The 26,468-nt window shown below is 34.4% G+C and overlaps 1 protein-coding gene across 1 annotated transcript in view; it reads right to left on the reverse strand.

Annotated features, from left to right (window-relative positions):
• The window catches only part of COL3A1 (collagen type III alpha 1 chain), a 39,674-nt gene extending 14,399 nt beyond the window's left edge, over positions 1 to 25,275 (reverse strand). The window contains exons 1-28 of the mRNA XM_055571971.1: positions 25,072 to 25,275; positions 14,441 to 14,643; positions 14,165 to 14,215; positions 13,632 to 13,745; positions 12,256 to 12,336; positions 10,452 to 10,505; positions 9,936 to 9,989; positions 9,142 to 9,195; positions 8,472 to 8,525; positions 8,268 to 8,321; positions 7,554 to 7,607; positions 7,081 to 7,125; positions 6,888 to 6,941; positions 6,419 to 6,463; positions 5,786 to 5,839; positions 5,280 to 5,378; positions 4,525 to 4,569; positions 4,279 to 4,377; positions 4,028 to 4,081; positions 3,802 to 3,909; positions 3,559 to 3,612; positions 2,869 to 2,967; positions 2,213 to 2,266; positions 1,958 to 2,056; positions 1,571 to 1,624; positions 1,207 to 1,260; positions 823 to 876; positions 305 to 358 (exon numbers count right to left, since the gene is read on the reverse strand). Of these exons, the coding sequence (XP_055427946.1) occupies positions 305 to 358; positions 823 to 876; positions 1,207 to 1,260; positions 1,571 to 1,624; positions 1,958 to 2,056; positions 2,213 to 2,266; positions 2,869 to 2,967; positions 3,559 to 3,612; positions 3,802 to 3,909; positions 4,028 to 4,081; positions 4,279 to 4,377; positions 4,525 to 4,569; positions 5,280 to 5,378; positions 5,786 to 5,839; positions 6,419 to 6,463; positions 6,888 to 6,941; positions 7,081 to 7,125; positions 7,554 to 7,607; positions 8,268 to 8,321; positions 8,472 to 8,525; positions 9,142 to 9,195; positions 9,936 to 9,989; positions 10,452 to 10,505; positions 12,256 to 12,336; positions 13,632 to 13,745; positions 14,165 to 14,215; positions 14,441 to 14,643; positions 25,072 to 25,150 (1,977 nt within the window). The 5' untranslated portion in view covers positions 25,151 to 25,275. The remainder of the gene's footprint in view (positions 1 to 304; positions 359 to 822; positions 877 to 1,206; positions 1,261 to 1,570; positions 1,625 to 1,957; positions 2,057 to 2,212; positions 2,267 to 2,868; positions 2,968 to 3,558; positions 3,613 to 3,801; positions 3,910 to 4,027; positions 4,082 to 4,278; positions 4,378 to 4,524; positions 4,570 to 5,279; positions 5,379 to 5,785; positions 5,840 to 6,418; positions 6,464 to 6,887; positions 6,942 to 7,080; positions 7,126 to 7,553; positions 7,608 to 8,267; positions 8,322 to 8,471; positions 8,526 to 9,141; positions 9,196 to 9,935; positions 9,990 to 10,451; positions 10,506 to 12,255; positions 12,337 to 13,631; positions 13,746 to 14,164; positions 14,216 to 14,440; positions 14,644 to 25,071) is intronic.
• Positions 25,276 to 26,468: the final 1,193 nt, after the last annotated feature.

Raw genomic sequence — 26,468 nt, forward strand, 5'->3', positions numbered from 1 at the left:
CTTCTATCAGAATGTATGTTATATAAATAAATAAGCAAAATACACACTTGACTTGTTCAGTTTATCCAGTCATGAGCTATATTCTCTTCTTTAAGGTCCTTTTATGATAAAATTCAAACTTTTAATGGAATAGTTATGATTCAATATTTTTTTTTGTTTTGTTAATGAACTAACAAATAACATTTGTTATTTCAAAACTAAATGTTAAAACTCAGATACCGTGGCATGAAAATGTGAAAGCTAATCATTTATAAATGATTATTCTTTTGGCTTCTGAGTTTTGAAAACGTGACATGCAACTTACAGGTTCACCAGGTTTTCCGTTTTCTCCTGGAGGACCACTCGTTCCAGGCAAGCCCTATAAAGAATCATATTTGTATTGTATAATCACTTCAAACGTTGATTATAGGAAAGCTTCTCTTAGTATGTATGTTTCTGCAGAGTATTCAAAAAATGGTTCCAGCAGTCTTTTTAGGTGTAGAATATTTGTAGCCCTCAGAATCCTGTGACAGAGAGGTGATGTTCATATCTTAGAAACCTATGTTCATCTCCCTCTATTCTTTATGTTGTTGTATATAAAATTGAATTATGAATAGATGAATTTAGCTATATACATTTAAATTACAATAAAAATAAATATAAGCATACTGAATTATGTGAACTTCAAAGTAGAAGTCAGAGGCACACATTTTAAGCTTAAGATGAATTATCTTTCAGTGTCACAAAAAAATTGAAGTGTTGATTAACTTAACAAATATAGCTATCAAATGAAACTACTGATAAAAATAGGGGCCCAATGACATTTGATTAACAAATTCTTACTTGTAGTCCTTGTGGACCAGGGGGTCCTGTGTCTCCTTTGTCACCAGAAGGGCCCTATGTAAAAACATACAATGAGATGCTTCACTATAAAATATCTTTTCATATTTATCCACATATTTTTCATCTCATCAGGCCAACTGCTTAATTTAAAAATTAGTGGTATGAAGGAAGGCAGAGTCTGGCTTGTGGAAGTGGAGTAAGGAAGACATATACGGCAGAAACTTTATTCAGTGTCAGTATTTAGCTAGCTGATTAAATAAACAATCTTCATAATTGCTTTGGTGAGCTATAACAATACAGTGGCAGAGACTGTATAATTCCCAAAGTCTTCCCTCAGGCCCACTCCCATCCACTTCCGTTTCCAGTTCACGCGAGGAAACTTACAGTAGGTCCTGGAGGACCCTGAGGTCCGGTCTCACCATTCTTTCCAGCAGGACCCTAAAAGAAAGCAGTTATGGAAGCAGAGATCAAGAAAACAGAAGTCATGGGGTTGGAGAGAAATGCCTCTAATACAACAGGCATTGCCTCAACTTCCAGGATCTAATGCCTGATGACCTGAGGTGGAGCTTATATAATAATAATAGAAATAAAGTGCACAATAAATTCAGTGTGTTTGAATCATCCCCAAACCATCCCTTCTCCCTTGGTCTTTGGAAAAAAATTGTCTTCCATGAAACTGGTCCCTGAGGCCAAAAACGTTGGGGAGCACTGTCAGAGGACTGGAAATGAGTGGATAAAATCTACATACCTGAGGGCCAGGACCTCCAGGGCCACCTCGTTCTCCATTTTTTCCAGGAGCACCCTAAAGAAGTAGCCAGTATTTACTAAATCTCAAAAGGAAATTATTCATTATCATGTTCTCTCATGTTTTTGATCTGCCCCCTACTCACACATGTATATATCCCCAACTGAAAACTCATTTCTAGACTAGGCTTCTGTAAGTGTTCTGCTCTTTGCCCAGAACTCCAGAAAAAAATACGTTAGCTCCGTTCTCACACGGTAGAGGGAAGCTTCTTTCTCATATACTCTTCTGTGCTTTGAAGTGGAAATCAGTTTGGGGCCATCTGCACCCCCATATGGAAAATAAAAGGACTTCCATCAACTATTTATTGAAGAAATGAAGGAAGGAACTCACATCGTTTCCTTTGGGACCAGGGAAGCCCATGACGCCAGGCTGACCTCGTGGACCAGGCGAACCTGGAGGACCGGGTCGACCAGTCTCTCCTTGGCTTCCCTAATAAGAAAAAATTATATTAACAGAAATTTCAAAAAGTCTGATAGAATATGCAATGTACATCCTAAAGCTATACAATATACATGAAGGCTAGTCCAAATTGTGCATTTAACCATTCTCTGGACTTGTAAAATGAGATGTTGAAAATGTACTTACAGGAGGCCCTGGTTTCCCATCACTGCCTGGTCCTCCGGGGCTACCGGGAATACCCTAAATTGAAGAATTCAGTCAGTCAGCTGATTTAAAAATGATAATTAAAAAAAAAAACTAAAAAATCTATCTATAAAATTTTGAGATTTCCACTGACATATGTAGCCTCATGGAGAAGGCACTGGCACCCCACTCCAGTACTCTTGCCTGGAAAATCCTATGGGCGGAGGAGCCTGGTAGGCTGCATTCCTTGGGGTCGCTAAGAGTCAGACACAACCGAGAGACTTCACTTTCACTTTTCACTTTCATGCATTGGAGAAGGAAATGGCAACCCACTCCAGTGTTCTTGCCTGGAGAATCCCAGGGATGGGGGAGCCTGGTGGGCTGCAGTCTATGGGGTCGCACAGAGTCGGACACGACTGAAGTGACTTAGCAGCAGCATGTAGCCTCATATTTACACACATTTTTCTGTCTTTAAATATTTTACTGAAGCATTCTATTTTATGCTCTTCAATCTATACCAGGTTAAATTTTCGTAAAATAATTTTGTTTCATCTGAGCTTACAAAACATAGTGTCTGACTTAAGTTATTTTTGAACGCTCTTCATTTGCTTTTCCTCTTACTAAATGACAGTGTGGATCAAACAAGTGTTTCTCTTTACCCTCAATCCTGGACCTCCAGGGAGACCATCTCTGCCGGGCTCTCCAGCAACTCCTCTGGGCCCTGCAGGGCCTGGGCCACCACGCTCCCCAGGAGGACCCTATGTAGTGAAATAAACCAACATATATGTAAAACAGCCTTCGTTGACCTGGACATTGATGGTACTGGGGCTGCAGCTAGAGAACTTCTTTTGGCCCCTTCAAGAGAGATGGGACATTGCCGACATGCTCAGTGTAAAGCACATTATCTATTAGCTTGCATAATATATTAAGGTAACTTTGATGAACATCACATGCTGAAGGAACTAATATTTAGTGGGCTTAGCAATATATTTTGGTGCATATAAAATAAAATATCTTGATGTCATGAAATCTGATTTATATTGCACTTCAGAGTTTTCGAAGAACTTTCAGACACTTTAATTTATTCTTGTAATTATATTGAGATAAATAATTCCTAGTTGAAAGATAAGTTAAAGAGTTCTCACAGAGGTTGAGTAATGTTAGTTACAAAGCTAGGAGAATGGCTGAACAGGAGCTGGAATCATTGTTTTACATTGGGAATTATTATTATTTTTAGTTCCAATATATTTCTTTCAGATATTTAGGTTTTAATTAATGGGAAACTGTTCAGAAGAATATATCTTTATATAGCACAAGCATTTCTGAAAATTGAAACTAATGTTCTATACCTTTTCTCCTGGAAGGCCATTTGCTCCAGCAGGTCCTCGGAATCCAGGCACACCCTGGAAATAGTGAAAGGCAAATATTTAAGTCCAAAACGTGAAAACTTTTTCATAATTCTCATAGTATGAGATGCTTCAAAATAATCTTTGCGATTGAGTACTACTCAGATTAAGAACAAACACAGTTGCCTCACCACGAAGGTGAAGTTCTATGATTGTTTTCCTTTTCCATGCCCATGGGAGACATACCCTTTCTCCTGCAGCTCCAGGAAGTCCATTTGCACCAGGTTCTCCAGGAGAACCGTCTTTGCCATCTTCACCCTTAGGTCCTGGGATACCTGGAGAACCAGCTTCTCCCTGTGAAATGACAGAAATAATGACTGAACTTCAAGCACTTTTTTTTTTTAACCTGCATAGTTCTTAACTATGTTCTATATTTCTAAGAAATAACTGAATCTGTTGAGGCAATACTTACGCGTTCCCCACGTGGTCCTGGGTCTCCTTTGGCTCCATTCTTACCGGGTTCACCCTAAATGGAACATAATTGCGGCTTAATAAACAGGGAGAATAGACTAACAAAATCATCAGCAGTCACAGCTGATTCAATTACAAAAACAATGAAATCAATATACATTCAATGGAATAAGAACAAAGAGCCTGTTATTTTTATTGTGAGAAAGAAGCCACACCTCTGAGACAATGAAGGAAAACAAACAAACAACTTACTGCAGCACCTCGTTGCCCGGGAACACCATTGGTGCCAGATGGCCCTGGAGGACCACGAGCTCCTATCAGCCCAGGAGCTCCAGGAATGCCAGCAGGACCCTGGACACAATCCAAGGACATTAACATGAGCCAAACTTGAATTTTCTTTTCTAAGTAACCAACTTAAATGTCTTATCATGCTAAATACAAAGGAAGCCAATAATGTGTGTTGGACTGAGATGAGGGTGGGTTGTGGGGACATCTTACCATTTCACCTTTGCCACCAGGACTACCATTACTCCCGGGAGGCCCCTAGAGGGGGAAAAGAGCATATTCATAATAATGCCAACAGTGCACCTACATTTGAAGCTGCTTATATAAACTAAAATAAATTTATTAATGGGTGTTGTGCTTTATCGGGGTAGGAAATGAAGACCCCCTCCAGTACTCTTGCCTGGAGAATCCCACAGACATAGGGATCCCACCAGGCTGCAGTCCATGGGGTCACAAAGAGTTGGACATGACTGAAGTGACTTAGCATGTATACATGTTGTGCTTTATAGAGATTAGGTGATTCCTCCAACTACAGGACAACACATAAAAAGTAGCAAAAAAATGATCATTATCTGAATAAATTAAAGATAATATGCACTTGGACTAAATTATTAAATAAGTACATAAAGAGAAGAGTTTTTTTTGGTCTTGTTTTCTTTTCTGAATTTCTCTGGTGATTAGTTTGGGGCATAGTCTTCAAGGTATCAGATAGCTATTCATCCTCTACTTCATTTGGTGTCATATAACCACAACATTCATAAATTCTAGAAAAGCACAGACCTCAAAAATTAATTTCAGTATTTAAATCAGTAATTTCAAAACAATATTTATCTTAGTAGAGGCATTGCAGAGCACTAAGCATTTTTTTTTTTCAAAAAAGTAGCTTTAATTGACAGCACATTAAAATATATGCTTTCATGAAATGAAGTGTAGCAACACTTGTCCTCTCAGTAGTTTTTGGTACTTACAGGGGGACCTGGAGCACCAGCATGTCCCTGAGGTCCAGGTTCTCCTCTTTGTCCAGGGGCACCGCTTGAACCAGGAGATCCTGCAGGTCCAACTTCACCCTAAGAGATGAAACCCCTAGTAGTCAGTCTCCCTTTCCACTTCTAATCTCTTAGCTAGTTTATTATTCAGTCCTGCTTAAATTCATCTCCCAAAGGCTGGAGTAGTATGAAAATTAAAGTGAAGTGTCATTAATCATAAAGGCAGAAAAAAATCATAACCATGTATACAACAGTGTTATCTCTGTTTACAGAAAGAGATTGGGAGAAAAGAAAAGACATCGGAAGAGATCAGAATACTGAAAGTCAGGGATAACATCCCCTTTGGAGTCAAAGACAGGGCTTCAAATATCCAAATAAATCAAAGAAATCCATTTGAGTATTAAAAAATCATTTCCAAGAAGCAATCCAATGATTTTATGAAGTCTTCAAGATATATTTTACATTTTTCTATGGAAATACATGCTTACCTTAGCACCAGGGGAACCAGGGAATCCTGCAGTTCCAGGGGGACCAGGGGGGCCCTAAAAAATGAAAAAAACGTTTCAAGATCTCTTAAGTAAAGGAAAACTCATACCACTGGTAAATAATGAATGGGTACATACACAATACAGAGGAAAACTGTACAGATAAAAACAGTATTATCATCAGAGATGACTATTATATGGAGAAACAATATGGCAGAATAAAATGAAAATTTTGATCCCCCTTTCCCCACCATTTATGCCATGAATTCTGTGACTTTGTATAGGTTGCTTAGCCTTGAAATGTCATTTGTAAAATAGAGATAGCATTAGTATCCATCTTTGCAAGACTCTTATAATTGTCCCATATCCAATATTAGCCAGTAACTAACATTGTTAAGTACCATACAGATGTTAGCGACTGGCCAAGTATAATAAGGAGTATCAGAATTTTGTTTATGGACTTAGAGTTTTTAGATTAATTGTTCCTAGATTTTGTTTATGGGATTAGTGTCAGTTTGAATCAGATATTTATAAAAAATGTTGAGTTTTAGGTTTACAATCCATATTATTCCAATATCCAATCCCATAATCTCTCATTACACTAAGCACATCAGGGTTTGACAAAAAGTTGCTTACCGGTTGTCCATCACTTCCTCGAGCTCCATCATTACCTCGAGCCCCCTAAAAAGAGAATTTGGTCTCAAACATCTTTCTCTTTCTGAAAGGCTGCTCACAAGTAAAGTGATATTTTAACTAAAAGTCTGATGCAACTGAGTTGACTTTTCTTCTAGTGTATTAAAATCTGCTTAATGATATACTTAAAAAGGCAAATTGTTAAAAATTCTGATATGTACAGCAATGATCTGATGTAGAAAATTTGGATTCTGTGTTTTAAGAACTGAATGCAAGTTAATACATTAAAAAATCCTCACCAGTTAAACTATAAAACGCTTATTTGTTTGCTTATAATTATTGCTAATTATGGAGGTGACTTTAAATGCAACTTTATAAAAAGTTTTTTGCAGATTGTCACAGCCTGAAAACTAACCGAGATGCTTATCTGTGACTCAGATTGCAATTGTGTAATGTCAGTAGGAATACTCACTGCGGCTCCAGGAAGTCCTGGCCGTCCTCTCTCACCAGGAGCCCCTCTTGGACCCTAGAGGATAAAATTAGAAGTGTGGTCTTACTTTCAACTAGACATGTATAAGAATGGCTGGGGAAGCAGGGAGGCAAGTTTTGCATTAGATGGAAGTTAATAATAAAGTTGAAAATTGTATGATAAGAAACATAATTACCATGGGTCCAGGAGCTCCATTTTCACCTGGAATGCCATTTTCCCCCTAGAAACATGTAACATATGTCACCATTTTGTGTAACAGGAAAAAAATTTATAATTTTTTCAACACAGTATATTATAAAAAACATATGGAACCAAAGAAAAAGATTACATTAAGCAATATCAAATTTTGTAGCAATCTTATATACTGTAAATCTCAATTTTTGCATTTTAAAAACTTGAAGACTAAACAGAAGAAGTCAACATGTTACTTGGGGATACTTAGTCATTTCTAATCTAGACAGTTTAAGTTATCAGCTTTCATGGAAGCTTTAATAGAACATCTCAGTTATATCTCCCTATTATTTAGCTCCTAAAATGTAAAACCCAGGTAGGTTTTAGAAAAATCCAAACCCTAAAACATAAACCTTAAATATAGCTATAACATTTAAATAAATTTATTTATCAAAATGTGAGTTTGTTGTGATTTACCTTTAATCCAGGAGCACCAGTTTCGCCTTTCTCTCCATTTCGTCCATCAAAGCCCTATGAAATATAAAAAAGTAGTAAAAATATTAAGACCCGTTAACAATTCAGAATAGTTAAAAACTTTACATTAAATTTTTATAGCTAGCTTTAGCACATAGCACTCTTTTCAACACTGACATAAATGATTTAAAACTCTGTTAAATGCACTAAAGAACTGAGACATTGATTTTACAATAAAAAAAAATGTGATCTAATTAGAAAGTACAATTTAGTTCAGTTAGGAAGTTGCCTTTACTGTAGAGTAGCAAATATCTGTGTCATAAATTTTATTTCTATGAAGTTGATAGAATTTCCATCTAGTTGTTTGACACTACCTAATATTTTGCCTAGAATAAAGTCATTTGATTTGATCTGTAAATCATATTGACTAAGAATAGTTATCAATAATTTATTTTCATCTTTTCTGACAGTGGCAATGAGACACTTATTCTTTTACAAATATTTTCTGTGTACTTAAGTTCAGCTTTATTGATTTATGTAAAATAAGTAGTTGATTTTGTCAACAAAGTTGATAGATTTAGAAAATGAAAACACAAACAAACAACTAGTTGGAATTAGTCATTTTTGACACACACTCAATTGCCCAATAAAGTTGGCTAGGTAAATAAACACAGCCAAATGGAACAACTTAAGAGTTAATTTAGAAACTGTACTTACTCTATGTCCTTTCATACCAGGGAATCCAGGCATACCAGCTGGGCCTTTCATACCCTAAAAAAAGGAATAAAAAAGATATTAATGAATTTTCAAATAGACTCACAATCCAGTGTCTTCTATTTTAAAGTATAATTTAATCATACAATTTTCAACTGAAGACCATTGTGATTACTCCAACTAACTCATTCTATACTGAAGACTTACAGGAGGGCCAGGAAATCCTCGCTCTCCAGGTCGTCCGGGTCTTCCTGATTCCCCCTAGATGGAGGAGAAAATATATGGGAGCTTGTGTAAGAGAAAACCCACTGCAGCCAGTTAGTGAACTGATTACTTTGTATTTCTCTCACTGAAGATTCATGAACACAGTTAGGCTAAACATATGGTTGTGAGAAAAGATTCCTCAGCAAAAGGAATGAGGCGTGTTTCTCCCACCTTGACATAAACTCATCAAAAATTCAGGCATCACTCCAAACAAATATATGACCAACTCTCAACCCAGTGGGAAGAATTTGCCATTGGAAATTAAAAGGGAAAAGAGAATAGAATAATATTAATGGTGTTTTTTAAGTTTTCAAGTTCATAAAGCACTGATACCGATTTCTTTATTACAAGAGACAAAGAGAAGAAACATCTTTAGTTAAGTGATAAATTCATTGGATGAGGGGTTTTGTTAGTTTCGAATTTTAAAAATGGTATATATACCTATACAAATAGAGCATAGATATTCAGAGATTAACATGAGCTTAAATGTTATTAAGATAGTAACAAATTTTGGAGTAAGGTTTTTCTTTGAGATTCTAGAACATGGGATATATTATTTAGAACATTCCAGCTTGAATTGTACTGCATCCCCATGCATTTCTTAAAAACTTACATCTTTTCCAGCAGGGCCAGATGGACCTATAGCACCAGGAGGTCCTGGAGGACCCTGAAAAAAGGAAATAAAAAACAAATACATCTGTAGATTTTTCTGTTACAATCAATTTATTATTATAATTAGGTATATTCTTAGAAAAAAATCCTTTTAGAAAATACTCTCAATGTGTCTCATTATGAAAATGACACCTTGAGTTAATAGGTTACCTATATTAAATCCAATTATTACTGTTTATTAAACGTATTTTTAAGGAAAATTAAAAGTACCATGTATCTGTGTTTTATATATATTTATATATATATATTAATACATCATATATATATAACCCAAATACACTTCTACATTTTTGAGATATTGAACTTTTAAATATATAGGTATTTTGAAATATTAATTCAAACTAACTTCATCTTATTTACACAGCATGTTTTCTTGGTGGACTTTTACAACAAAATTAAGTTTACAAATTATATTTCAAGAAAGTCGACACATAGGTGAACTAATTAATAGATTAATTAATCTATATTTAACAGAACGAGGAGTTGTATTCATACTAGGAAGTGGACTGTTGTGGTGGCTAATTAGCCAAGAAATTCCTAGATTAAAATAGTGTCTCTAAGATATCAAAATGACTGAGTCCAAAAGATCTTTGGAACCAGTTAAACAATCCTAAAAGTACAGCTTATTATTTTAAATAAATTTGATAAATATTTTGTAGGTTATGTTTTAGAATATAAAGGTGGTTTCTATCTAAAACTGTCAATTTATTAAGTATAGCTATAAATGTTACTTACTGCAGGACCAGCTTGCCCAGGTTCACCGGGGGGACCTTGGTATCCTGGAGCACCCTAGTGGATAGAATAAATAATATGTAAATATTTTTACACTAACTTAATTTCATATGATTCATTTACATCTTGAAGATAGTATGAAATCAGAATTTGTGAATGTAGTCAGTGAATTCTATTCGTTTGTAAAGATGGAAACCAAAAATTTTCAGGTCAGAATCGTCCATTTATTCCATTTTACCCACTTAATTCTATTGAAACTGCATTGTTTCAGACTTGAAGCCATATGACATGCAAATTAAGAAAATGATTTAATTTTGCCAAGCTTTTAAGTGCTAACAGTTGGTGGAAAGGAACTAAGCATGAAATTCCATCTTTAAAGGAGTGATAGTTTCTTGGTTGCTACTTCTGTACTTAACTGGGATTATGTCTGCTGGAATAGCAAAATTACAGCAAGATCTGTATTAACTTGACTCATATAATATTCATAAGAAAGAAATCGCCACGAATGGCTATACTTACAGGGGCACCAGGATGGCCAGATGTGCCAGGGGGTCCGGGTGGGCCAGGAGGACCCTGTAACACGAATTCAAAGGATAAATACAAAACAAATGCTTCTGAAACACACTTTATCCAGGCATCAGAGATGCCCCTGTTTGGAATGATACTGACATCTTTAAAAATGAGAACAACATACCTCATTATGCAGTAACTATTCATAGATATAATTTATTTTATTAATGTTAAATGAAAATCTCATCACAAAAACTTCATTTTAAATGAAATTCTCTCAGAGTAAATAAAAATTATAGGCAAATGTTATAAAACATTAACCTGAGTTCTCCAAAAGGGGCATTCCAAATCTGGAAAAATCTACATAAAATGCTATGAGAATCTCGGCAACATTAAGATGATGCTAGAGCTGGTGAAGAAGAACACTTTTGCCTGGAAGCCCAACTCAATGTGGAAAAATATTAATCTGCATACTATAAACACAAGTGTCTAAAAATAATGATGTAAATTAACCCAATATCATTGAGTTGTGTTGATATGAAGATTTAGATGTGTATGTAAGACTCACTGTACCTGGGGCAACAATAAATTATAATTATAAATGATTTGTCATTGTTCATAAATACAGATTAAATGAAAAATCTTCAGTTTTCTAGCATACTATTTATAAATACTGATAATAAATTTAGAAAATGAGTTCTTAAATTTTATCTTGTAATTAAAAATATAAGTATTAGATTTTTTTAGCTTTTTTTGTTTGCTTGTTTTTTAGTAAAAACAGTATGTCTGACTGAAAAATAGGATCCATAATGTGAATGTAGCTGAGAAACACGAGATACTGACATTTACATAGTTAATGCAATTACCATTCTGGTTTTAAAAGATACAAAAAATAAAAATAAAACCCAGGCTCTAAAACTTAAAAATTGTCTTTTTACTTTTTGCCTACTAAGCGTCTTTCTGTAATTTATCATTTAGATCTAATAGCTGAAGTTTTATACTTTCTGGTTTTAGAAGCTTTAGAAATATGGGGTCCAATGATCTGGGCAGCAATCCTCCATGATCCCTGGCAATCCAGCTCCATGTCTCATTTACACAGTTACCTGTTTCTGGCAGTAAAATGATTACCTTCCCTGGTACTGTTCCTTCTAAGAGCTGTTCTTAAAAAAGGATCATTTACATGGGACACCACGCCTCAAGCATGCATGCCCACGTTTCAATGCTTTTATGCTATTTTCTTCTATCAAAACTCTAGGTCATTTACATGGAAGAAAACCCTTTGGGTACAGTGTGAATTGCTACCACTTACAGTAGATGAACTTAAGGACTTGATAAATTCTGGAAACATTTGTTATTTGATTTCAGGATTGGAAGTGAGATGAATTGTGATAATGGATTGTTATCCTGTGGATTGTCATCTAGATAGCAGCATTTAAATAATGAACAAAGATTAAAAGAAGATTCTGAACAACTCAGGTTAAAAAAGAAGAAAAGTGGAAGCAAAAAATAACAAAATTTGGTTAAAATTGGGAAATAGAGTGTAAGACCTAAGCGTGAAGGCAGGTGTGCCCCCTGGTTGCGTAAAGAAGGAAGGAATGGCAAAACAGGTGTGAAATGAGTCAGTGAAGACAAAAATGAATTTGGATAGAAGGATCATGGTAAACCTACCATTTTCTTTCCCAGCCTTAACAAAAATAAGCTATTTTGCACAATTCTGCTGTAATACTGTGTTACTAGAAGAACAACCATTCAAGGTTTAACAGAACGGAAGGCTAAATAATTCTCAGAAATGCTGACAAACACTTGTACATACAGCTGGCCCAGGATAGCCTGCGATTCCTCCTCCTGCTATTCCAGACTTGACATCGTATGCTTCGTACTGGGGAGAATAGTTCTGTAGCAAAGAGACCAGATAGATAAGATCATGTTGCTATGTAGATCATAGTTCTTTTCAAAAGCATTTAGTAGAAATGCATGCAACATCTATTCATTGATAGAAAGTTTTCTGCATGCCAGAGAGTGTATGTATGATTTAATTATCTTGCTCATTCTCTCTGTAACTTTAGATATTAGATGTCCTACAGAAATACTTGCCTATGCAATGCAAATTTTTTTCAACTAACTGTAAGCAATTTGTTTCTAAATAATTTGTTTTTATATGCTTTAACCAAGCATATCATTTCTAAGTGATATCCACCGCTTTGGAAACATAGGATCGTAGATTAAGGCCTTGAGATCAAATAACCTGACTCTCATTTTGAGCAGAAAAAATGAAGATGTCAAATTACTTGTCCAAAATTACTGATACAAGTAAAATGTATATCTCCAGTTTTTTGTTAATGCCTAACAGATTCACCAAAAAATAGACATCCCCATAGAAAACAAGAGGAAGAATAATGGAAAGGTTTATATTTTTATTGGATTGTTTTGGAGACTATTTTATTTTGAATTCTTGGCCTAGCAATGGATTCTGTTTGTTAGTATGATAAGAATAAGTTAGACTCTATCCTTTGCCTCCTGTTGATTTTTTTTTAATCTTTTTTTTTTCCCCAACCTACAGTGATTTGTGTATGTGTTTTCTAATTCTTCCTAATTCCATGTAGCAGAAACATTGTCTTATTTATTTATTTGTTTACATGCAGAGTTACATGTAGAGTTTACATGCAGAGATAGTGGGTTGCCATGCTTTTCCAGAGGAGCAGGATGTGCTCTGAAGCCTGGGCAAGAGTAGTTGCATAGTCTTGCATAATCCTTTTGACCTGAAGTCATTAAGGAGTGTTCATAACTCCTTAACTGCTTTTGGTACAGACTTTCAGAGGCTTCACCATGAGGATTATAAGGGGAACAAGGCACAGCTGCAGCGCTTCCTAAATTCTCAGGGTTAATTCTTTGAGTAGTTGATTGCTCATTTCTCAAACATAGTGCATGTATTATATGCCTGCTGAGAAGTTGGGAAATTTTATAAAGATATAGTAGCAATGGCATTAGAATTATGGAGAAAGTGAATTTACTTATAAAACAGGACAGTGCCTAGCACAAACATAAGCACTAAATAACAATTTGATAAACACATAAAATCAGAGAATAGATATAGAGATGCCACAAAAGTGAGATGTAATATAGACTAAAGAAGAGAAAATGAACCAGATAGTTTTGAATGGGTGATCTTTTAGTCCCAGAATGTATTACCTGGCCACCAGTAGGACATGATTCACAGATTCCAGGAGGGCCGGGAGAACCTGGGGAACCTGGTGATCCTGGAGGACCAGGATCACCATTTCGCCCAGGAATACCAGGAGGACCCTAAAAAAATAGAGATAAAAATAAAGAAAACACTGAAAAGTCTTAGTGATTTAAAATCATTATCAAATTGTAGCTTCCGTGCTTATAAGAAATCAATATATGTGATATGTTTTCTTGGGAATCTATACATTTGTAAACAAATGATGTAAATCATTTCAGTGTAATTTATTCCTTTGTATATTGACCTCTATTTTATTTTTCAAACTGATAAGAGAAGTGAAGATATTAGACAAAGTTTGGGAGATCAAATGCTTACATGCACAATTATGGTTCTCAGTTTGAGCTCTCATGTGTTATTATTTAAATATGTGATACTAAAGGAAATGTATAAATGATGAAAGTTCAAATATGGAAAGGTTATTAGAAGAAAAAAAAAACAGACTCATCAATGAACTAATTTCCTTTCACTGTTTACTTACTGGATCTCCCTTGGGGCCTTGAGGTCCTTGACCATTAGGAGGGCGAGTGGGCTAATAAATGGAAAAGATATAGATTAAACACAGAAAAAATTTTCCATGAAATATGTCCCAATTTCTTACCCTAAATCATATCTAACCCCTGGTTTTAAATAGGAAGGTTCATCTTTTACTGGTAATGCCCATTTGACTGTTTGCCAGATATTACCTTCATTTCCTTTCTGGCTCCTATGACATAGGAACTACTCATGAATATATACAGATTTTCTTTAAACTCACAGCTGTTGGAGGCTGTGGGCAAACTGCACAACATTCTCCAAATGGGATTTCAGGGTTGGGGCAGTCTAATTCTTGGTCGTCACATATTATGTCATCACAGAGAACGGATCCTGAGTCACAGACGCATATTTGGCACGGTTCTGGTTTCCATACATCTCTATCTGCATAAGACTGACCGAGATGGGAGCATCCTCCGTCAACAGCTGGAAAATGAGAGAGATGGTGTGATATTTCACATTAAAAAAAAATCCAAAAATTAAACTACCAAGAATATTATGTTCTCCCTACATAATTTGCTAAGTAGTCTTAATTATGTAGTAATAATTAAAATACCAAATCTGTTTATTAACATCAAACTAGCACACCAAGATAAAACTGCCTTAGGGCTAGTAGATATTTTAATTTTGCTTGTAGTAAGAATTTAACACCAGTGGAAATCCCATGCTCACTTAAGCATTTATATATTAATTGTGCAATTGAAAAGAAGTTTTTCTAATTGCTATTCTTTGCTTTAGCTATAGATGGAAGCATTAAACTATAAAGATGGTTCTGTCACTGACTCTGAAGCCTTTCTGGATTTTATTAACCTAGTTGAGAAATTCAGGGGAAAACTGAGCTACTCTTGGCAACATAAAACTCTTCCAGATTCCTGGGAAAACCTCAAGAAGTCTCACTGTATGTATTGACTATCACTGTTAACTCTGTTGGGCATTAATATGATATGCTACAATATATTGTATATCCCATATGGATGTAAAGTGGTCTCCAAATCACTAAATTTTTTTAAAACAAATATTGGCAAGGAATATGTTAAAATAATAGGGAAAAATATGAATCATGACCATGTGTATTTGTGGCTTAAAATGGTCAAAAATTCACTTTGACCAAAATTTTAGACTTGTTTCCTAATTATATGTAGGGTACTGAAATTTCAGTGGCTATTAACAATGAATTGGCTTAAGGGTTGCCAAACTAAGAACTGGTCTCAATTTTTAAGGCAGTGGCTCTGAATTGTGGTTGAATACAACTTTAGCTTTTGAGGGCTACCATGATAACTTGCCAGTAACTGAGTAAATAAATCAGAAGTTACTAAATATCTGCAAAAATTTTTGCAAACGAATCATATACTTGTTCAGTATTTGTGTTTTTGTGAAACAGTGAAATTTTATTTTCTCAGAGCCATAATCTTTAAAATGCTTGCTGAAAGAGGCCTGCTTGGGAGAAGGCAAGTAGTTTGAATACACTTTTTGGTGCCTTATGGCCTAAAAGCCTTTGGGAGAGTCCTAGATTTTTCTTTCTGGATACTACATACAGACATGAAGCAAACCTTTCCAAGTTCCCATTTTTGTACCTTCTCCATACCTGAATTAATGTTAAATATAGGGTTGGCCAAAACATTTGTTTGTGTTTTTCCCATGAGATGTTATGGAAAAACCTGAATGAACTTTTTGACCAACCCAATATTTTGGGTTTAGAGGTTTAACTGACTCAGTAAAAATTTAGAAAACAAAGTAGAATTTTAGAAACTATGGACTGTACAGGATCCCTCCATTCCTCATTTCCATCTATGTCTGTACATACAACTTTAATGGTCTTGTGCTACACCTTTGATGGATTCAAGAGGTTTAAAAGTCCATTCTTACATGTTATAATTACCCTATGTGGTTTACAGCTAATAAAAGAAAGCATGATTTTTTCATTGCAATTTTAAGTAGGCAAGAAAGAATCTGTTTATTTTAAAAAGTTATTTTAGTTTCCCCTCCATGTTTGAAACAGATGAGAACATTGGAAAGAAATATTGTCTCGGCCTTAAAGGAGCATTCCTTTATACTTTGTGAGCATAAAAGCTGAATGCCAGAATGCTTACCTAATGTGAATGAAGTAGGCCTATCAAAATGGTGTTTTGAAAGACATGCTTAAGAGAAGTGCAATCTTTTTTCACATTATTTTATGAACAGTAAGGATCCAGACATTAAAGTTTTTTGCTAAGGAGAACTGACATCTTATACTTAGAACTAAGCTCACTGGTTTTCAGAAAAGGTCTGAAAGTTTTGATGAAAGATTGTTTAATAAAATTGCATGAAATACAGTCTTCAATGTTTACCGTGGCTCCCTTTTCTTAAATGAATTATTTAAAAACCTTCTTTAAATTAGCATTATATGGAGTGTTTCAACAGATCGGTTTTAGTTCAAGATTTTTCTCATTAATAATATGGCTCTCAGGCTTCTCAGCTTCTTTGAAAATAACATTAGTGTACAAAACATTGGCTACAGGTAGCAATATTGTATTGTGTGCTTGAAATTTGGTAAGAGAGTAGATTTTAAGTGTTTTCACCATGCATACACACAAAGGAAACTATGTGAGATGCTGGATGTATTAGTTGACTTGATTGTGGTAATCATTTCACAATGTGTATATATATCAACTCATCATGCTGTAACCTTGAAAGTGAAAGTTGCTCAGTGAAAGTTGTCCGAGTCTTCTGGACCCCATGGACTTATACAATCCATGATATTCTCCAGGTCAGAATACTGGAGTAGGTAACCTTTCCCTTCTTCAGGGGATCTTCCCAACCCAGGGATCGAACCCAGGTCTCCTGCATTGCAGGCAGATTCTTTACCGGCTGAGCCACAAGGGAAGTCCAAGAATACTGGAGCTGGTAGCCTATTCCTTCTCCAGAGGATCTTCCCGACCCAGGAATTGAGCAGGGTTCTCCTTCACTGCAAGCGGATTCTTTATCAACTGAGCTATCAGAGAAGTACACCTTAAATATATACAATTTTATTTGTCATTTACACTTCAATAAAGCTAGGAAAGAAAAAAGACACCATCAGTTTATACTAACAATTTTTTTAGCATTTTGCCTTTGGGTCAAGAATATCTTTCTGTATTTAACACAGGGTCTGTGTTATAAAAATTAGGTGCTGGATACTGATGATGTATTAAAGACAAATGAAGATGACAGAGCTAGGGTCAAGCATCTCGTATTTTTAATATCTTCTCTTCCTATGTTTATAATCTGCCTTAAAATTAACATAAAAATTTTCACTTATGTATTCATACTCCTATGTTTGTGTCTCATTGAAGGTATCATCAAACCTAGAACACAGTATTTTCCATTCCCTCTGCAAACCAGTAAACAAATAAGCATAATATCGATATTTAAATTTGTAAATGAATTTGTTAGAATTTGGGTTAAGCCCAATGTTACATAAATGGAAATTATTTAGTTTTTTGTTTTCAAATTTTATTTGGAGTCATACATGTGTGTTATGCTTTTTATAACATAAAGGTCTCAATATAAAGATTGAGTTAATTTGGTATACTTTTAAAAAAATATGATTTGTTCTAAATAAAAGAAGAAAGTTGGAATGGTTGAAAAGTAAGAATTAATACACTTCTATTTATTGTCATAATTTATCTCTCATCCATTTGAAAGAAATTGGGCTCTCTTGAAGTCAGTTCCTATAGAAACTTGCACCTGAATGTCAGACTTTTCTTTACTGTTCTATCTCAGTCACCCTTGTTGAAAGAACAGAGAATTTTATGCAGTTCCCTTTAACTTTTTGTTTTGTGTATGACCAAATACGGTTGGCAGTATGTTCTCTTAGAAGCTAAACCTCTTACACAAATGTCTCACAGTCCTCAGTTTTAGGACCATAGCCTAGTTGTATGTGAGAAAATCATGCCAGAGTCAAGGAAAAAAAAAATGTTTTGTTTTTAAAAGGAATAAAATGCTCTGGTTAGCCACTTGCAGTGTTTAGAAATAAAATAGAAAATGGAATTCAGAAACAATAGTCATCTCATGTTATTCCCTTCTTTTCTAGATATCTAAATTCAGAGAAGCTTTGATGAAAAGAAATGTTACATACTTTTGCAAATATGTTAAAGAAAAGGCAAATAATCTAATTTTTACTATTGCACAAATAGTAGATTTTCCAATTCCCTCCTTTATTGTTACTGCTTAAACTAAGTCTCCCTGTTCCATTGTATAACTAATTTTAAACCCCATCTCTCATGTCACTTTCTGTTTCTGAGTACAAAAAGCAGTCCTGAAATCAATTCTTTGTGGTCACATGACAATGCATTAGACTAAATCATCATCTAAGTTATTTAACAAAATGAAACTAGTGTATGACATAATCCCTTCTTTGCCTCTTTAATTTTCTAGCTCTTTGGAATTTTAGAGAAAAATAAAATTGAGTAACATAATCTTATATTTTCAGATGTTCTTAAAAGTTTCATTTTGTTGTTTTGGTTTCCATTCTTCATGTAAATTTATGTTGATTTGATAAAATTTTACTCTTGTGACTAAACTATAATACACTGTAAGTTATCTTTGTCTTAATTCTAGTTTTGGAGTAAAAATTATATGCCTTGAAGCATCCAATCAAATTGTTAATTTAGCTTGAGTGGCAGGTTTAGTTTTTTTTCCTCTTCCCTTTTTACTGAATCTTTCTCAGAGAAAAGGTGTTCTTTAATCTGAAAATCTAAAAATAACAGATGTGATATGCAAATTATCATAACATTTTCCTGTTACTGTAGAAAGCTGAATATTTTGTAAGTGTGAACAAAAGGAATTCATAGTTTTCAACTGAAATATATTTGGCTTTTAAATTATACTAATGTTTGGAAAACATACATTTTTATTAAATATGTTTTGGCTGCTATTATTAATCAGAATATGTTAAAATATGTTAGATGAGTTAACAAAAAGGACTGAAAGAAATATCTGTAGACCTATGTAGATGAATAATTTCAATTTTAAAGTGGTTTTTGCATGGACAAGGTAGAGTCTTCTTATTCTTATCCCCTACAAAAAAACCAAAGACCAAGAAATTTTATGAATCATTTCTAGATGTTTTCTTGTTTTATTCCTTATAGATATATGATTTTTATGTCTCCAATTAGAAATTTCCTTTAAGATTTTCTCCTGTGAAAAATAAAAATAATTAAAGAATTAGAATTAAAAGTGTCATATATCTAACAATCAGCCATTGCATTATAATATAATCTGATTACTGACAAATTATAAGAATACTGAAGAAAACATATTCTACTTGTATAATTACAGTTGGCAAACATCTTTAAATTTTATGTCTGATAACCAAAATGCTATTCTTTACTTTCCTTATCACTGAATTATGAAGTATTTTAATTTCACCTTCCTTACAGTAATTTTATTTTCCAGTGTTAGTAAAACTCATACTAGGCAGAGTTTGTGCCTGTCTTTCCTGTGTTGCAGGCACTGTTCTATATGTGTTGCATATCTATCCTACTTAATCTTCCCACAAGCCTGCGGAGGTGGGTGCCATCATAATACTCATTTTACAGATAGGGAAGCAGAGATACACAGACAGGAAGTGATTTCCCCAAGGTTATAGGGTAAGAGGTGAAGCTACGATTTGAACCTAGGAAAGGTTATCTCTAAATCTGATATTCTTAGCTACTACATTCTATTCCCTTTCTGTAGTTTCAGGGGCAGGATAGGCTCTGTCCCATTATAATTTCTAAGTCCAGCAAATTTGAAATCAGAATGTAAAAAAGCAGGGTTTTCTTTTCTATTTTTTTTAAAGGAATAACATTTTTCTGCAGAAAATCTTTTCAATCTGGCCTCAAAACAAGAAGACAACATCTGGAATTGAATTCTGTTGTTTATTTTCTTCTGAACTTATGAAAAACAGTTTAATCTCCAAGACCACCCTAATGACATCCAGACCACCAACAGGATTAACTGGCACTGGGAACTCAGCATATGTTTTACTAGATACAGAAAACCAGGATCCTATCTGCAGCAACAACAATGAACATATAAGGCTTACGTATTCATGCAGAAAAATGTATATATTTAGGATGTCTAAGATTGAGTGGCAGCACATATAGTAACTAAATGAGTCATATTAATGAACTTCTACCTTCATTAAGAGATTCCCTTCTGTATGTGGACATAGATGAACATATCAGGCAGCTCCAGAGAGTTTCTCTGATTTTAACTGACTTGAGAAACAGTCCCTGTTTGCTCTCCTCCACACCAAATATTATAGAAAACAAAGTTTTGAAAAAATAAATGCCATTTTGCTGAAGCAATACTTTCTTAATCTGACTTTCCAAAGCAAATATAACTTCTAATAGGTTCTGGATCCTTTATCTTCAGTTTTTACATCTTTGGGGAGCACTAAGTTTTGCACTCTTCTTTGAACTTTTCATTTTGTTCACTAAGATTACATTTTAATGGCAGTTCTTGACCTCAGTCATGGAAAATACAAGGGTTGTATTAGTTAATCTGAAAGGAATCCATTTCTGCTGTGTTTTCATTAGGCGCAGACAGAAATTCTAGTGGTTAATGTAACTTCCCAAGCTGCAGTTAACAAATGATTTGTGTAAGACTTGCTATCTCGTTTTTTCCGTTGTCATCATGACATGAAACAGGCCAAGTTTCCCGTTGGAAAACTCTAGATATTTGTTATACCACACTACCCCTCTCCTGTTTTTTTTTTTTTTTTTTTTCTTTTCAATGTGGAAAACAAGAGCACTGCACTTTTTTCTAAGGAAAGCTGTTTTACAAGAAACAGCCCTCTGAGACGTTTCCAGAAAGTTATTGTAGACCTGGAAACTTTACAAATGTTCTTCATGTCCAGCAAAGGCAATAACATCTTTCATCTTTAAAACTTTAACTCTTAAGCAATCCACTTTAATCACTTCAAGGTGGTGATCTCATTTGATGTTACAAAATGAAAGAACTGAGCTGCATAATCTTTGAACTCTGCGCCAGTCATCCACAGTGGAAACCATAGGGTTTCAGTAGATGGCGCTCTTCTCCCTGAGTGACTACTCAAAAGTCTTGCATGCAACTCTGTAGGTGTGGAACAGGGACTTTCGTGAGGGTTTTTAATTTCAACTCTACTCCAGGAAAACTCACATCCAACAGTTCTTGATTTTTTATAATGAGCCTGTAGATAAGACATCAACCCAAGAATCTGAATTAGTAAAAAGCACATAACCACAAGTCTTTCTTTCTTTACCAGAATTGTTTCCCTGGCTTTGCTCTTTTCTCTTATAATAGAGATGTTTAATTTCAGAATTTAGTCAGAATCTGTTTACTTATAGGCATTTAGGTCATCTGATGATGAATACTCCAGAGATGGGAAGAAAATGCAAGGTATCATGAATGAAAAACACAAAATTTTGTATCAGTACTTTATTTACTTGAAATTTATATTTTTACAGAACTGAAGATAATGTCTGGTTAAATTATAAAGGAGGCTCCTATTTAAAAAGTAGATGTAATAATTCAAAGTGTTAAACAGAAAAAAATTATCTTTTTTTTAAACCTTAGAAGTGCATTAACTCATGTATTTTCTAGGACAATATACAATTTTTTACTATCTCCTATGAATGACAGTTAAAAAACAAGAAAATTCAGATACCCTGGATTAAATGTTTGTTTTGTATCCTCTAATTACCTAAGATTTAACAGAATTTTTGTTCTAGTCTTAACCCCTAGTTATTTCCTAGTTGTGTAATCTTAGCTAAACCACTGAAACTGTTATATATATGACTGACACTGATTGACGTGACCAATTATGTATTCTTTCCTTTTAAAAGTACAATTGTTTCTAGTGATTTTATGCTACATTTTTTCAATAGTTTGGCATGTTTCATTTTAAGGGCAACACAAACCAGAAAACTTGAACAAGCTTGATCAGTTACAAATCCCCTCTTAAAGCATAATGGAAATAAGCATAACAAAATAGACTCTTCTTTACCTGTGGTAAAGAACTGATTCTCTGAGTCCATTTACAGTGGACTTTAATTCTAAAACAATTAAATGCTCACAATTCATTATCACAGTGGAATTATCAGAGTAACAAAATATAAGCTGAAACATTAAACCACTTTTAACTAAAATAAAAGTTTATCTCCCTGCCCTAATGAATCAATATAAGTAATAATTTTTAATCCTTTTATTTACCAACTAATAAGCTATAACTAAAATACTTATTTCAAATATTCTAAAAAAATGAGAAACTTTACAAATATTCACAAAAATAGTTATATGTTATATGTGTAAAGTTATATACTGAATTTTGAAAATGGCCATAACATTCAAGTCCATTTCCTGTCTTTGAATATTATTACCATGTGTTTGTGTGTGAGTATGTGTGCTTGACAATATTTTATCAGTAACATACCTATTTTCTTAGCAAAGTAGTATTTAATATTTAAAATTCACAAGTAATATTGTAAAATATCATTCTAAGGTTATGGAATACAGCTGTGTAAAATTTATGTTGGCATTAGTATGCAAATGGTAACTGTCAGCCACTAGGTGGCGAGTCTTTGTATCAATACTTAAAACTTGGCATGTTTATAAACTACAGGAAATATAAAACAGATCACATTTCTCCACTGGTTCAAGAAAACATGTGAATTAAATAGAACTTTCACAGATTTGTAAAAAGACCAAAATTTTGTAAGGACCTGTTTTATGTTCCAGAAAATTTGTGTGAGTCAACTAGAAGTTAGTGTTTACTACGGCTGTTCTGTTTCTCAGGACATTTATAAGAAACCCATACCCCAGAACTATATATGAGTATTCTCAATGTCTTGAACATTCAACCACCTCCTATAACCTTCCTATAGCTAATCTATCAGAAAGATTTTTTTTTAAACCTGTAAGGAAAATAAGATATCCTATTTTAAAACAATTTTTTTTATGACAAACAAAAACAGTAAGCTGAACAAAATCTTTTTCAAGTTCTTTTAAGCCTAAAAGCAAAATTTCATGACTATTTATTATATTTTGAAACTAAAGGGAAAATGAAAAGAACTTATGTGATATAAAGATACTGTAGGTATTAAACACTTTTTCCCCTCTAAAGTGGGAATGAGAAGAAAAATAGCCATAACGATTATAAAAGATTGTAACCACCAAGCAACCACAAATATTTTGTCACTCTTTTGAACGAAATGCAAAAGTTTTGTAGTCTTTCCAGTAAATGAGAACTTTGTGATTTTTTTTCCCCCTGGAAATTAGAAGTTAAGAATTTTTAAAAAGGTAAAAGATTTGATTGAGGTGAGGGGATGTGGTAGAAGTCATTTGGTATTTTAGCCTAGGACTGGGAGTTGTGACATCTTCTGGGAGGATAGAATGGGGAGGGAAAAAGAGGAGGGAGGAAAGAGAGTTGAGAATGCAAGGGAAGGAAAGGCAGAGAACACAGGAGAAAGGAAGAGAGAAAAAAGATGGAGGCACATGGAGGACACTTGGGGATGAGGGAGAGAGTGACAGAGAAAGAGGAGAGGGAAGAGGAGACATGGGCTTGCCTAGGAAGGGGGTGGGGTGACAGTGAAGGAAAGACAAGGGGGAGGTGGAAAGAGGCCAAAAGGGGTGGAGAAAGCAAGGGAGAAGAGGAAAAAGGAGGAGAAGAAATAAAGGGAACAAAGAATATGGATGTTTCTTTTCTTTTGTGGCCATGGGCTGAATGTAACTGAAGCAAGATCATTGGGTGTGTCCCCCAACTTACATACACAACCTGTGAGGACATTAAAGGCATGATATTAAAATTGAAAAGCTGTTTTCAGACACGTGTTCACCAAAGCAATAGGCTTAAATGTAAAGTTTTTTATTATGTGTGTAGCAATGTAGAGACTTCTAGCATCTTCAAATTTAGCACTTAAAGATTTATTTGTATGAAAATTTTAATTCTAATATGTCAGATATTTTCATGACTCTGAGAAACATATAAATTAAAAGACATGTTTTCATAGAATGAAATAATGAAACATGGCTTCTAGGAAATTAGAACATGAAAATCACTGCTTGCACTTATTAGAATATAGAGCAAATCAACTTTTTGAAGTCAAACAGCACTAGCGTCTTTACCTTGTTTGCAGAAAAGTCAAACATTCTATTGAAAATATTTTCATAAATCTTCTCCTTATTAACATAAAAGTAGTTAAAATGAAGAACATGCAAAAACACTAGACCCTTAACAATAAAGTATTAGCAAATACATGTTCATCAACTATGTAAGGGCTTGAAACCGGAAAAAATAGAAATGATGAAACTTCTTTGCAGTTTGAACCTGTTTAAAGAACACTGAAGATACTGTTGCTATCTTACAGAAATATATTTGGTGATTCTAATAATATATAATATTTCCCTGTAGACTGTACTTAAAGCATGCTATTTTTAAATTATCTTATCTTACTGGGTAAACAATGCTTAATACTCTATGCTGACAAAGAACCCAGCATACAAAGGAGAGCATAAAAGTATTACAAGAGACCAATAACTTCCAGATTGCTTAGGGAAGCATTCCAAGATGTTAACAATCCAGGAGGGAAACTTTTTAAAGCCATTTAAAGAGTTTCCAGTACTGTTAACATGAAAACAAGTTAGTACAAGAACATCTTTATCTTCAGCGACTGGAGAACTTTTAAATACAGAAATGACAATATTCTCTTTAAGCAAATATAAAAGGCACCATCCTGGTCAGTTCTACATTTCACAGCTGGGAGCTGACAGACAAAATTAGCATTTTGAGACAGATTTCCCCTTTCTACCTATTTGTAAGGAGAAGTAAAAACAAAAACCCCATGAAGTTTCTTGAAAGCAATACCTACTCACCTTCCTGTTGTGCCAAAATAACAGTGGGATGAAGCAGAGCGAAAAGTAACCAGGTCCCCTTTTGCACAAAGCTCATCATGTCTAAATGTCAGACATGAGACTCTTTGTGCAAAAAGGAGAAAAGAAAAGCAGGTCAGAGTAGCACCATCAGTTGTTCCCTGCCCTTCAGCACCGGGCCCGTCATAAAACTCAGCCACTGAGATTCCTGTGCTTTGGCCTTAAATAGGAAAAAGTTTGGCTTCCCTCACTTTCCAGCCCCTTTCTGAAATATGAGAGCAGCACCCATCCCCTTAGCAGTAAAAGAAATGATTAATATGCCTTTTTCCCTTATGGAAGACACAACCCACAAAGAAAAATGGCACATCTGGAGTTTGTGTGCATCTGAGTATGTATATGTTTGTTACATATTTTAGTCATGTGTATATTTGCATAACTTAAAATATATATCAAAATGCTCTGCCTTGAGTTTTAATAAAAGAATTACATGTGTGTATTTTAAAATAACCCTTCATTAACAGCTGCATAATTTTAAGAAATTGCCTGATGCCCATTTTTGGAGCATGACTAATTTGCAACCCTGATCTTCCTAGAAGATTTTTATATTGGGATTTTGCCAGAATCCCCCTTAACTCAATTTAAATAGGGAGCTGCAAAAGATTAACTGGAAGAAAAAAACCTCTGTTTTTCCCTTTCATTCATCCACCCACTCTGAGTCCCAGAAATTCAGTTTTAAATAAATGTCAAAAGACTATGTATCTAAGGTATGTTTGAATGGCACCTGAAAAGTTAGATGCTTATCTAGAGCTGTTTCTATTTCTCACAAATTTCTTTAGCCAGCCAAAGAGGGATTCCTTGTGAGATTTCAAATTTTATGCTGCTTGTAAAAGCTGAAATGGATTTTACTAGAGGAAAATTTAGCCCTTCATGTCTTGACTGTGTAAGAAACAGAAAGAGAAAGCGCTTATCTGTGAAATATCAAAATAGTACCAGAAGTTCTCATTTTATCTGGATTGGTATAAATACTAGTATAAATATTTCCAAATTCAGATTTCCATGTGTCTAACATAGCTTTTGTGTTTAACATAGCTTTTCAATGTATTTATTTCTGAATGTGGGGAGTAGTTTCTGGGTTGTATTTGGAAGAAGGGCAAATACCATTTATAGGTCTTTGATAAATCTTTGCAAGAAAAATATGCTTATCCACAATACCAAGTTATTTCTAGCAATCAAGATATTTCTTTATACCCTAATCATAAGCCCATATTTCCTTCATTTATCTCTATATTCTGGTAGAGCTACTCAATTCTAATCACGATCACCTGCATTTATTTTATTTTTGCCATGTCAACTTAACCATGCCATCTCCATGCCTGTATGTGCACATAAAATTCTCCCCA

Source organism: Bubalus kerabau, chromosome 3, assembly GCF_029407905.1.
Source record: "Bubalus kerabau isolate K-KA32 ecotype Philippines breed swamp buffalo chromosome 3, PCC_UOA_SB_1v2, whole genome shotgun sequence".
NCBI lineage: Eukaryota > Metazoa > Chordata > Mammalia > Artiodactyla > Bovidae > Bubalus > Bubalus kerabau.